We start from the raw sequence: 13,066 nt of genomic DNA, 5'->3' as shown, positions 1-13,066 counted from the left end.
TATCAGGAGCTGGAGTCTCATTATATACAGAGTAAGTCCAGTCTCTGTTCTGACCTGGGAGTCAACACAGGGCTTTCTGCACTTCACAGAACATCACAATTCACACTCACTTAGCAGCATTGTAACTTCTAACCAATCGCTACAACAAACTATAGTCTTTGTTCAGCAAGGGTGACACTACTTTAATTCTCAGGCAGGGTGACGTCGCCACACAACGCTCATTCTGGTGCTAGGCTAACCAGCTAGCGATACCTCATCTGCTAAAGATACTGTAGGGACAGAACTGCATGCGAACCACAGACAACTTCAGAGGTGTTTGGAAAACGCTGTATGTAGACTTAACAGGGCCTAGGCCCTGACATAAGGCTCTTCTCACCTCTTTAGCAATATATTTGTCAAGCCATGTTTAGAGAACTAGTAGACAGTGGTAAAACACAGGAGAGGAGGAAGACCCAACAGACCAGCGTACCACTGTTTTATCTTCACAACATAGTCAAACACTCACACCGGAAACCGTTGCTATGACGGCCAGGGGTTTCTGTGGCAACAGCAGAAGATACTAAACTCAACAGGGACTTAGTCACTTCCTGTCTCGTTCACTCCTTCCTCTTCTGAGTGTGTGAGTCCACTGGGGGACCTAGGGGATGGGTGTGTGTCAGAGTCCTCTCAAAACCTAGGCCACTAGCTACTTCAGGCATCATTAACCTGTAGGCCTGATCAGCACAACAGACAAAACACACTTTTCAATACTTCTACAATATGAAACACTTCAAACATCACATGACAGTGAGCAGGTATTAATGAATGAGTATAGCATGTTAGTTCTGGTACCACATGTTATACAGGGAGAAAGTAAACAGCACATCCAATGTGGAAACTGCAGCATTGCAAGCAGGTTTCAACACACATACAAAAACCTCAACCTCAAGAGGGGTTGCTAACACACAGTGATAATGACCACCAAATAAGGCAGTCCAAAAATGATATGAAATGTGATACCTAGGGAGCACTATGACTGACATGGACATAAAAACATGTCTAACCTTACAGAAGTCAACGTTTCAGAAAATACTGACATTTGTACTACTAGGCCAGAACAACAGGTTCCATTCCAGGTGCTGGAAATTAACAAGGATATTCACACACACTTTTACCTTGCATGACGCTCATTAAACCTAGTTTTAATCTACAACACTTAAGCTTTTCTATTCAAGATCACATTGCCAACCATTGTTGATCTCAGCAGTATGTGACAATTCCAACTATCTGTTCCTCAAAAAAATAATAAAGCAATTAAAGTCTGAACACGGAAGTCCGATAGGGAGCAGTTCACCCCCATGTTATGATACTCTGAGGTAAAGCCCAATTAAAGTCTGAACACGGAAGTCCGATAGGGAGCAGTTCACCCACATGTTATGATACTCTGAGGTAAAGCCCAATTAAAGTCTGAACACGGAAGTCCGATAGGGAGCAGTTCACCCACATGTTATGATACTCTGAGGTAAAGCCCAATTAAAGTCTGAACACGGAAGTCCGATAGGGAGCAGTTCACCCACATGTTATGATACTCTGAGGTAAAGCCCATGACAGCAATTACAACAAACCATTGCAATAGCTGAGATGCAACACTGGTGCTAGAATACGAAACAGGGCCCCTGTTTCCTTATAGGGCCCCAGATTCCCTAAGAACACTTCTGTATTCTCTCACATTGGAAGTGTGGATCAATGGCAGACTATTTGCATTCTCTGTCCTTCACAGACTGTGGTGAGAGCCATTTCCCTTCCTTTCCTACTGCGGGTTGAAGTCTCCCCAGGTACATATCCGGCAGAATTTGTATTTGTCTGCTTTTATTCATTTTATACCAGCCAGAAGAAAAGGCAATATACCAACTAATGAAAAACAGTCTTACCGTTTAGCCTCCTCGAGATGACAGAGGTATTCGTAGGCCATGTTCTGCTGCCTCCTCTCGTCCATCTCCTCTGCTGTGAGTCGCTCGACACCATCCAGAACGGCTGGAAAACAACACTCACTAGGTGAATACTAGCTCGCTCATAACAGCATAGCTGTACAAGAAACACTCCATTTACAAACATACACAGTACACACACTGAGTTGAGTCTAGCTCACACTCAGATTTATAGTAAACACACAGACTAGCAGACACACAAACAAGTAGGGACGATTAACAAGATAAAATGCAAGAACCTTCAAATGAACAGTGAGACAGACTTCTCTCATTCTGCATGTAGGAGGGGTAGAGACTGTCCCATCCATCCTGAATATCACAACTGACAGTCGTGTTGGCCGCCATCATAAAGATGTAAACAGTCCCAAGAAATCATGTGTTGATTGATTGACAGGCTGATTCAGCTCAGCTGTCATGTTGAACTGTCCTCAGCGCTAGGCTACTCCATCCCCTCCCAGTCTGGTTACAACTTGGCCTCACCGCCAGTTCCACATAATGAGATGATTCAAGGGTTACTGATCGGGGAGGACAACTTAGCTTTAGTCACTCACTACACAGTAGGTAAATGTAGGCTAGGTAAATGTAGGCTAGCCTATGCAAACTTTGTTTAAAAATCTCCAGCGTTTGTTTGACATTTTTTATTTCTGTGGAAAATGTCTTTCTTATCACTTCAAGTGATCCAGCAAATAGGCCAAATGAAATTCATGGGCATTCTTTCAAAGAACTCTGAAGAGACCGTAATAAATCAAACCTATTCTGCAGGTAAACAAAGCTCGTAGCTCACAGTTCTGTGGTCTAGGCTAGGGTCTAGACCGCTGGTTCCCAACCTTTTTCTGTTACTCTACCACCAACTGAATTTCTCTCGGCCAGGAGTATCCCTGAAGTACCCCCTCGTGTGCATTTTACCAGTAGACCTATGGTCTCATGAGTCTACTCAAGTACCCCCTGTGGATAGGCCAAGTACCAGCAGGGGTCGAAGTACCCCTGGTTGGGATCCACTGGCCTAGGCTAAAGAGACCTGCATGGTAATGTTGCTGGAAATATATTTTTAGAGCTGGGAGGGAGAGAAAAAAGTGGGCATGAGCACTCCATTACAAGAGCTAATTGTTTCAGGCTCCTTCTGGTGATGTCTAGGCCTTCTGAATAACGAGCATATTCATTATAACCTAGGCTACGTGACCATTAGAGAATGGAAAAGTCAAAAAAATTGCCACTTACAATTTCCAGGATTTTATTGTGGGGTTTTATTCTACTGACTATGATTACAATTATTATTATTGAGCGGCCTTAATCTCATTTATTAGCCTAATAAATGTATCAAACAACTTGGTAATTTACAGTGGCAGTAATGTTGAAAGCAGTTGACAAGCCAGCAAGTACAGTGGTATGGTTCCCACTTAAGCCAAGGCTACCGACTGCCTCAGGAAAGTCTAGTTCCTGGATGGGAGACCAGGTGCTGCTGGAAGTGGTGTTGGAGGGCCAGTAGGAGGCACTCTTTCCTCTGGTCTAAAAAATATCCCAATACCCCAGGGCAGTGATTGGGGACACTGCCCTGTGTAGGGTGCCGTCTTTCGGATGGGACGTTAAACGGGTGTCCTGACTCGGAGGTCATTAAAGATCCCATGGCACTTATCGTAAGAGTAGGGGTGTTAACCCTGGTGTCCTGGCTAAATTCCCAATCTGGCCCTCAAACCATCACGGTCACCTAATAATCCCAAACTTACAATTGGCTCATTCATCCCCCTCCTCTCCCCTGTAACTATTCCCCAGGTCGTTGCTGTAAATGAGAACGTGTTCTCAGTCAACTTACCTGGTAAAATAACGAATAAATAAAAATTAAAAACGAATAAATTAGATTACAGAATCATTTCAAAGTGCATAAAATCACAAATGTAAACCAATACAAAAATGCTATAATTATTTTATAAAATATAATTGAAAAAGACAATATCCGAACGTTAGTGTTTTTATTAAGATCAATGGATACTAGTTCACATATCAATAGACTATAGTAGGCCATCAATAAATTTCAATGAATCGACCAGGTAAACCACTCAACTATTGCATCGTCTTGCTACTTCAGATTCCCTATAAGAAAACAATGTAGCGCCTTATCCTTTACTGTGAAAAATACAAACATGTCAAAATTCAATGAGTTGGTGCTATACCATAGACGTCCCTACCTTAAAAACCTAACCCCTACCTTTACCCTTGACTAAACCTAACCATTTGAAACTCTATTACTTCAATGACGTCTCAAGGATCCCGGATTGCATTGACCAAATTCAATGTAGGCTAATTTAATTCGATGTAGCCACGTAAAATTGCAATATTGTAGCCGATGTAGATGAAAACGCGGAAGTCAGAGCCTACCTACCACGCTGTCAAAAGTCGAACCAAAATCAAACATGTGAATATAGATAGAACGAAGAAAAAACGCCTGTGAAAATGTATGTATTGATTAAAACAATTAAATTGTTAAACTTCTGTAAACGGAGGTAAAATATGATCCCAAGGTGAGCGAGCAGGAAAAGTTTTTAGATACTCACACCCATATCTCGGCCGAAGCCCGTCTGCCTCGTCTGAGGTTGACATATTCTCTGAATAAGTGTTATAATCCTCACTCCCCGGGTTGACGAGGTCAAGTTATAGTAGTTGAGATGATAGCCTATAGTCGCGTCCAGTTCTCTTTGCGGGCTATATAATTGAAAAAGTCGGGAAGGCGCTCTCGGCCCCCTTGTTGCTCCACTGCACGGTTTGAGTCGAGAGCTGAGACTTTTTTTCTTCTTCAAACCTAACTGATGTCACTGGGGTGTGTGTTCCTTCCTAAATCCTAAAGTATGCGTTCGAGGAAACGCCCATCAGCAGCCACTCGGCGAAACTGCAGGCGCAGCGCCCTCTGCTGCCTACTACAGGCACTGAAATAACCTTCCGAAAGGCACGCTACGCATCGACACTGATTAAACTCAGAAAATAAGAAACGTCCCTTTTCCAGGACCCTGTCTTTCAAAGATAATTCGTAAAAATCCAAATAAATTCACAGATTGTAAAGGGTTTAAACACTGTTTACCATGCTTGTTCAATGAACCATAAACAATTAATGAACATGCACCTCTGGAACGGTCATTAAGACACTAACAGCTTACAGACAGTCGGCAATTAAGGTCACAGTTATGAAAACTTAGGACACTAAAGAGGCCTTTCTACTGACTGAAAAACATCAAAAGAAAGATGCCCAGGGTCCCTGCTCATCTGCGTGAACGTGCCTTAGGCATGCTGCAAGGAGGCATGAGGAATGCAGATGTGGCCAGGGCATAAACTTGCAATGTCCGTACTGTGAGAAGCCTAAGACAGCGCTCCAGGGACACAGGACGGACAGCTGATAGTCCTCGCAGTAGCAGACCACGTGTAAAAACACCTGCACAGGATCGGTACATCCAAACATCACACCTGCAGACAGGTACAGGATGGCAACAACAACTGCCCGAGTTACACCAGGAACGCACAATCCCTCCATCAGTGCTCAGACTGAGGGCTTGTAGGCCTGTTGTAAGGCAGGTCCTCACCAGACATCACCGGCAACAACATCGCCTATGGGCACAAACCCATCGTCGCTGGACCAGACAGGACTGGCAAAAAGTGCTCTTCACTGATGAGTCGCGGTTTTGTATCACTGGGGGTGATGGTCGGATTCGCCTTTATCGTCGAAGGAATGAGCGTTACAATGAGGCCTGTACTCTGGAGCGGGATCGATTTGAAGGTGGAGGGTCCGTCATGGTCTGGGGCAGTGTGACACAGCATCATCGGACTGAGCTTGTTGTCATTGCAGACAATCTCAATGCTGTGCGTTTAAGGGAAGACATCCTCCTCCCTCATGTGGTAACCTTCCTGCAGGCTCATCCTGACATGACCCTCCAGCATGACAATGCCACCAGCCATATTGCTTGTTGTGTGCGTGATTTCCTGCAAGACAGGAATGTCAGTGTTCTGCCATGGCCAGCAAAGAGCCTCTCAATCCCATTGAGCATGTCTGGGACCTGTTGGATCGGAGGGTGAGGGCTAGAGCCATTCCCACCAGAAATGTCTAGGAACTTGCAGGTGCCTTGGTGGAAGAGTGGGGTAACATCTCACAGCAAGAACTGGCAAATCTGGTTCAGTGCATGAGGAGGAGATGCACTGCAGTACTTAATGCAGCTGGTGGCCACACCAGATACTGACTGTTACTTTTGATTTTGACCCCCCCTTTGTTCAGGGACACATTTTTCAATTTCTGTTGGTCACATGTCTATGGAATTTGTTCAGTTTTTCTCAGTTGTTGAATCTTGTTATGTTCATACAAATATTTACACATGTTAAGTTTGCAGTTTGCAGTTTGCAGTTCTAGCCAGTACTCCGATGTAAGCTTAGACTCAAACGGTATCAGCCACAGCCTATTTGTCTCTACCCAACATTTGGTAAATGCTGTTCTACGACTATTGAGTTTTCTACTTGACATTATTCCCTGGGAATACCGTTGTGCAATATGTCTCTACAATGACAACAAGCTGCAACACAGTTCAAAGGTGGTTATCTACTGCAGAAGAGATAAGAGGTCATTGTTAGATACAGTTGAAGTCGGAAGTTTGCATACACCTTAGCCAAATACATTTAAACTCCGTTTTTCACAATTCCTGACATTTAATCCTAGTAAAAATGCCCTGTTTTAGGTCAGTTAGGATCAACACTTCATTTTAAGAATGTGAAATGTCAGAATAATAGTAGAGAGAATTATTTATTTAAGCTTTTATTTCTTTCATCAATTCCCAGTGGGTTAGAAGTTTACATATACTCAATTAGTATTTGGTAGCATTGTCTTTAAATTGATTAACTTGGGTCAAACATTTCAGGTAGCCTTCCTCAAGCTTCCCACAATAAGTTGGGGGGATTTTGGCCCATTCCTCCTGACAGAGCTGGTGGAACTGAGTCAGGTTTGTAGGCCTCCTTCCTCGCAAATGCTTTTTCAGTTCTGCCCACACATTTTCTATAGGATTGAGGTCAGGGCTTTGTGATGGCCACTCCAATACCTTGACTTTGTTGTCCTTTAAGCCATTTTGCCACAACTTTGGAAGTATGCTTGGGGTCATTGTCCATTTGGAAGACCCATTTGCAACCAAGCTTTAACTTCCTGACTGATGTCTTGAGATGTTGCTTCAATATATCCACATAATTTCCCCTCCTCATGATACCATCTATTTTGTGAAGTGCACCAGTCCCTCCTGCAGCAAAGCACCTCCACAACATGATGCTGCCACCCCTGTGCTTCATGGTTGGGATGGTGTTCTTCGGTTTGCAAGCGTCCCCCTTTTTCCTCCAAAAATAACAATGGTCATTATGGCCAAATAGTTATATTTTTATTTCATCAGACCAGAGGAGATTTCTCCAAAAAGTACGATCTTTGTCCCCATGCGCAGTTGCAAACCGTAGTCTGGCTTTTTTATGGCGGTTTTGGAGCAGTGGCTTCCTTGCTCTTCCTTGCTGAGTGGCCTTTCAGGTTATCTCAATATAGGGTTCGTTCTACTGTGGTTATAGATACTTTTGTACCTGTTTCCTCCAGCATCTTCACAAGGTCCTTTGCTGTTGTTCTGGGATTGATTTGCACTTTTCGCACCAAAGTACGTTGATCTCTAGAAGACAGAACGCGTCTCCTTCCTGGGTGGTATGACGGCTGCGTGGTCCCATGGTGTTTATACTTGCGTACTATTGTTTGTACAGATGAACGCGGTACCTTCAGGTGTTGAACATTTCTCCCAAGGATGAACCAGACTTGTGGAAGTCTACAATTTTTTTCTGAGGTCTTGGCTGATTTCTTGTGATTTCCCCATGATGTCAAGCAAAGAGGCACTGAGTTTGAAGGTACACCTCCAATTGACTCAAATTATGTACATTTGCCTATCAGAAGCTTCTAAAGCCATGACATCATTTTCTGGAATTTTCCAAGCTGTTTAAAGGCACAGTCAACTTAGTGTATGTAAACTTCTGACTCACTGGAATTGTGATACAGTGAATTATAAGTGAAATAATCTGTCTGTACAAAGTAGATGTCCTAACCGACTTGCCAAAACTATAATTTGTTAACAAGAAATTTGTGGAGTGGTGGAAAAATGAGTTTTAATGACTCCAACCTAAGTGTATTTAAACTTCAGACTGTAGATAAAGACACAGGAACAACACCATTGAGTTCACTGGAGTACTCGTTTTAAGGAATTGCAAATCATTTCCATAATTTGTCCAGAGAGACTCTGGGTGAGCCAGTTAGAGCCACTAACACTCTGAGGAAGGCTCAGGCCGAAAGGTATGCCAGTGTGTTGTCTTGTATTAACATGTTGCTGTGAGTTAAAGGAAAATACAACGAAGCTTTAATTGCAGGTTATATTCAAGTGAGGACTGGACATAGTGCTGAGGTGTATCATGTCACACACCTTTAAGCCAGGGAATCAATAGGGGATGAATGGACTGGAACAGATGAGTGTTTCTCTATAATTCCCCAGTGTGTGTGTGTTGGGGGTGTTGGGGGGGGCAGTGAAAGTACTGTATCATGATTCTTGTTGTATGTTCTGTATTATGTGTTATGTATGTTCTGTATTATGTGTTATGTATGTTCTGTATTATGTGTTATGTATGTTCTGTATTATGTGTTAGGTATGTTCTGTATTATGTGTTATGTATGTTCTGTATTATGTGTTATGTATGTTCTGTATTATATGTTAGGTATGTTCTGTATTATGTGTTATGTATGTTCTGTATTATATGTTATGTATATTATGTGTTAGGTATGTTCTGTATTATGTGTTATGTATGTTCTGTATTATGTGTTATGTATGTTCTGTATTATATGTTATGTATATTATGTGTTAGGTATGTTCTGTATTATGTATGTTCTGTATTATGTGTTAGGTATGTTCTGTATTATGTGTTATGTATGTTCTGTATTATGTGTTATGTATGTTCTGTATTATGTGTTAGGTATGTTCTGTATTATGTGTTATGTATGTTCTGTATTATGTGTTATGTATGTTCTGTATTATGTGTTAGGTATGTTCTGTATTATGTGTTATGTATGTTCTGTATTATGTGTTATGTATGTTCTGTATTATGTGTTATGTATGTTCTGTATTATGTGTTAGGCATGTTCTGTATTATGTGTTAGGTATGTTCTGTAGTATGTAATTATCTCTTCGTGTAAACTGAGCAATCATTTATAAAGTCGAAGGGGAATGGAGCTTTTATGTTATTATATTAGCTTCAGTATTAGAACATTGTCCTTCTCTATTTCACTGTATATTAGGTTTGTGAAGGAAAAATGAGACACGGGGTTGTTTTGTAATGGATATCAGTGATTAGATATTTTAATTATGTTGAAATCACAATTGATCCCCAACTCAGTTAAAATCACCGTTGAAATTCTATTGCGGGATTGTAATTGTCTCATTCAACGTGAGAAATGGCCCCTACAAGGAACATTTGATTTAATAGCCTACAGTTGCCTTACGCAATGTAATTGGTATATATTGAGGTGGGACTTGCAACAGAGTGAAAAACAACGTCATAATCTACAATTATAAATAGAGGGGGTTTAAATCTGAACAATTGACAAAATAAGAAGCTATGGGATGAAAGTGTAACGTGTGGGATTTGAACCCACCAGTTCAAATAACACAATTACACAATTAAGAGCCATTCAAGATGCATTGAAGACTGGAGTTCCTCGCAATGGGTCTTGAAACCCAGCTAAATTACCTTACAGGCGGGGCTACTCGCTAGTATAAAAGCAGAGGTCCGGCAGTCCGTTGCACATTTATTCACTCTGAACTTCCGACCCTCCACTTTGATCCCCTGCGCTCTCTTATTGCCGCCACGACTGCACAGCATTTACCACGCACCGCATCAGAACCATGGATAGCTCAGGAGTGCTGCTCCGACTGCTGTGTATCGGCCTGATGTCCGTTATGTGCCGAGGACAGGCGTCACATGAAGTTTCCGCAGAGGACTTTGGCGCGCAGAACTCTGCCGCGGCCGCAGAGAAAGAACTTGTAAGTTCATATAGGGAATCACTTTAGTTGTTTCAGGCTACCCTGGCATGTTGGTCCTGATCTATATATTCATGCACTACAGGTTCTCAATTTAATATCTAAATCTAAGTCAATATAATTCGAAATATAAATGCAATCTAAATGTTCGCCCATGATTGTATTATGGTCAACATAACCTTATTCAGCAGTTCGTCCTGATAAAGGTGTCCTTGAGAATCCGATTTATCCATCAGTTTTATCCATGGTTGAACACAGGGATGGAGCTAAAGATTTTGTCCACTGGCCAGCGGGCTATAGGACCAACATTTATGCTAGCCCGTCTGAAAAGTACCGGCCTCGGTCTAGCTGGATATCTTAATTAATGTCCATCCCTGGTTGAACCTCTGGAACATATCGCTAAATGTCAAATGTGACACCTGAAGAGATGAAGTTCCACAAGAGGATCTTCTGGAAACAAAAATATAGCCTCTATAACACTGACATTGTCGTTAGGTAGTACATCAACTCATGGGGAAATTGCACTCATGTAGGAGTTTAGATTTTAAAACTCCCCTTGAGAAAAGCAATGAGAAATTCCATTGACCCTGTTTCCTTTACTCCGTGTCACAGGTGGATGCGATGGAGGCTCTTCTAGTGAAGATGCAGAGCCATCTGCCTTCTAATGAGAAGAGAGGGATGATCCCTCCTGTGAGTCCTAATATGTTCCTGTTTAAAACTAACTTTTACCAATGTTATTTTTGACCAAATGGAGGTTATGACTGCATTTAAAATCCTTAGTACTTTTCAAGTATCAAAGGGGTGTTATAAACTGGGTGGTTCGAGCCCTGAATGCTGATTGGCTGAAAGCTGTGGTATATCAGAGTATACCATTGGTCTGACAAAACATTTATTTGTACGGCTCTAATTAAGTTGGTAGCCAGTTTATAATAGCAATAAGGCACTTTAGGGGTTTGTGATATATGGCCAATGTACCACAGCTAATGGCTGTGTCCAAGCACTCCATGTTGGGTCTTGCTTTAGAACAGCCCTTAGCCATGGTATATTGGCCATATACCACACCCCCTCAGGCCTTATTGCTGAAATATATTATAGGAGTTTATTTATTTGGAACAAAATGTGGATGCCTGTTATTAAAGGGGAAGTTTAGGATTTGACAACTTTATGTTAGATTGTTCCTCACCCTGAAAGCAGTCCATGGGTCAGGAGAAGCTTTAATCCATGGTTTGGTTTACTTGAAATATTCCCTATTTCAGCTAACTTTAGCCACCACAAGCTAACAATCAATAATAGTGGCATGTGAGCTGTTTTTTTGTAATGGCCAAATCACCTGAAATCAACTCAAATCAACTCCATATTTTATTTGATGTCACGGGCATTTGGCTTTTTTTTGTAAAATCCTGAACATCCCCTTTAAGCCCCCCATGTTTCTCCCACTCTGTGCTATAGTCTGGCCACCATTTCAATGCAGTTCAATTGAAAGTTTATGTAAAACCAATTAACGAGTATAAGTTGTCAGTATAATTAAATGCAAGCGGAGAAATGCCAACAGCCTTTGATTTGAGTGGATTTATACAGCCTATTCTAGATAGCGTCCCTAAGTCTAATTAACTGAAAGGAGGAAGAGTCTAAAGAACCAGCGAACACCGCTTCATTCACACAGCAAACTAATTCGAACTTTCATTACCATCGCTGACTAACTCTTTCTCTCTCTCGGTCTATCTATCTCTCCCCCTCCCTCACTCTCTCTCGGTCTCTCAGTGTGGTATGGGTGACCGGTGTGCCTTGAGGCATGGACCCCGCATTGGGAAGCTCTGTGACTGTGGCAGAGTCAGCAGCTGCAACTCCTTCCTCCTCAAATGTCTCTAAACTCCCTCAAGGAGAAACACTTCACTAGAACCACCACATCCAACGCTCCAGCCAAGACAGAGGAATATCATCATCAACTTGTATCATCACCTGTATCCCAAATGATACCCTATTCCCACTACTTTAGACCATGTCCCCAAGGGCTCGGGTCAATATTATTGCAATATTTAGGGAATATGGGGAGTTTGCGACAAACCACTGTGTCCACAACCGCAAGGGATATGCAGCATCCACAAGCTGTAGGCCAACATTATGGCACTTGAGTTTTGTCTTGTTTTGTCCTTGTGCTTTGATAAAGTCCTTTCCATTGAAAGAGGAGCATGGAGGTGTTCTGTAACCCACAAAGCATTTACAGCATGTGCACTCTGTCAAACAAATAAACATGTTGGTCATCTCACTTGTTTTGGATTTACTGTTCTTATTTCAATACCTCAATGCAAAAGTCAAAAGGTAATTTTGGGATCAAACTGTGACTTAAAGAAATCATTCACTTTAAGATATGATGCATTCCAGCTATCATTAAGAACACAATTACAAAATAGTTCAACACATAGATCTACTATAGTCTCTTAATGTCATAGCTGGAATTATCATGTAACACAGTCTATGTGAGTCTCGCAGTCTATCTACATTCCAGTGTCCTGTGTTGATCCAGGACATGTTCACCTCAGGGTCGTGTTCATAATGAAGAAAACGGGAGGGAGGGACTACCTGAACATTTTGCTATGATGTGCTCCAATGAATACGACCCATGGTGTTGTTCATTAGGTACAACATTGAAGAAAACAAAGTCAAACGGGGAGGTAGGACTATCTGAATTAGTTTTCATTGCAAAATGTTTTCCTACGTTATGGCCTAATAATCACAACCCTGCCTTTTAGGACATCTTTCAGCGCACAGGAGAAACCAACCATTATGTAAACTGAGGAGGTTAGATATGATTCTGTTTGCTAGTAAACGTCAATACAACTCAATGCCATCGTTCCATAAGACAACTGTAACCCGACGGCTGCTCCTGGACATAGCAAATATTTACATGGGTATCACAAACAAAACACATTTGCATCACCTATTTGCTTGCCACTGTAACAAAAGGCAGTACAGCATGACTGGTAGCCTGAGCTGTGTGTAAAGGAGGTGTCATTTTCAGTGCCAATATTCTGT

General features: G+C 41.9%; 2 protein-coding genes across 2 annotated transcripts in view; one reads left to right on the top strand and one right to left on the bottom strand.

Moving 5' to 3' along the window:
• Positions 1–4,773, bottom strand: part of iqgap1 (IQ motif containing GTPase activating protein 1) — a 53,869-nt gene extending 49,096 nt beyond the window's left edge. The window contains exons 1-2 of the mRNA XM_031812428.1: positions 4,517–4,773; positions 1,911–2,013 (exon numbers count right to left, since the gene is read on the bottom strand). Coding sequence (XP_031668288.1) covers positions 1,911–2,013; positions 4,517–4,562 — 149 coding nt within the window. The 5' untranslated portion in view covers positions 4,563–4,773. The remainder of the gene's footprint in view (positions 1–1,910; positions 2,014–4,516) is intronic.
• A 5,024-nt stretch (positions 4,774–9,797) lies between these two features.
• cartl (cocaine- and amphetamine-regulated transcript-like) lies at positions 9,798–12,299 on the top strand. Its single transcript, XM_020488632.2, has 3 exons — positions 9,798–10,036; positions 10,646–10,723; positions 11,795–12,299. The coding sequence occupies exons 1-3, from the start codon at positions 9,899–9,901 to the stop codon at positions 11,900–11,902; spliced, it is 324 nt and encodes a 107-aa protein (XP_020344221.1). The 5' UTR covers positions 9,798–9,898; the 3' UTR covers positions 11,903–12,299.
• Positions 12,300–13,066: the final 767 nt, after the last annotated feature.

The sequence above is a fragment of the Oncorhynchus kisutch genome, unplaced genomic scaffold, assembly GCF_002021735.2.
Source record: "Oncorhynchus kisutch isolate 150728-3 unplaced genomic scaffold, Okis_V2 Okis03b-Okis08b_hom, whole genome shotgun sequence".
In the NCBI taxonomy this organism is placed as follows: domain Eukaryota; kingdom Metazoa; phylum Chordata; class Actinopteri; order Salmoniformes; family Salmonidae; genus Oncorhynchus; species Oncorhynchus kisutch.
The sequence above is the reverse complement of the archived record's forward strand: the minus strand, read 5'-3'. Positions and strand labels throughout refer to the sequence as shown.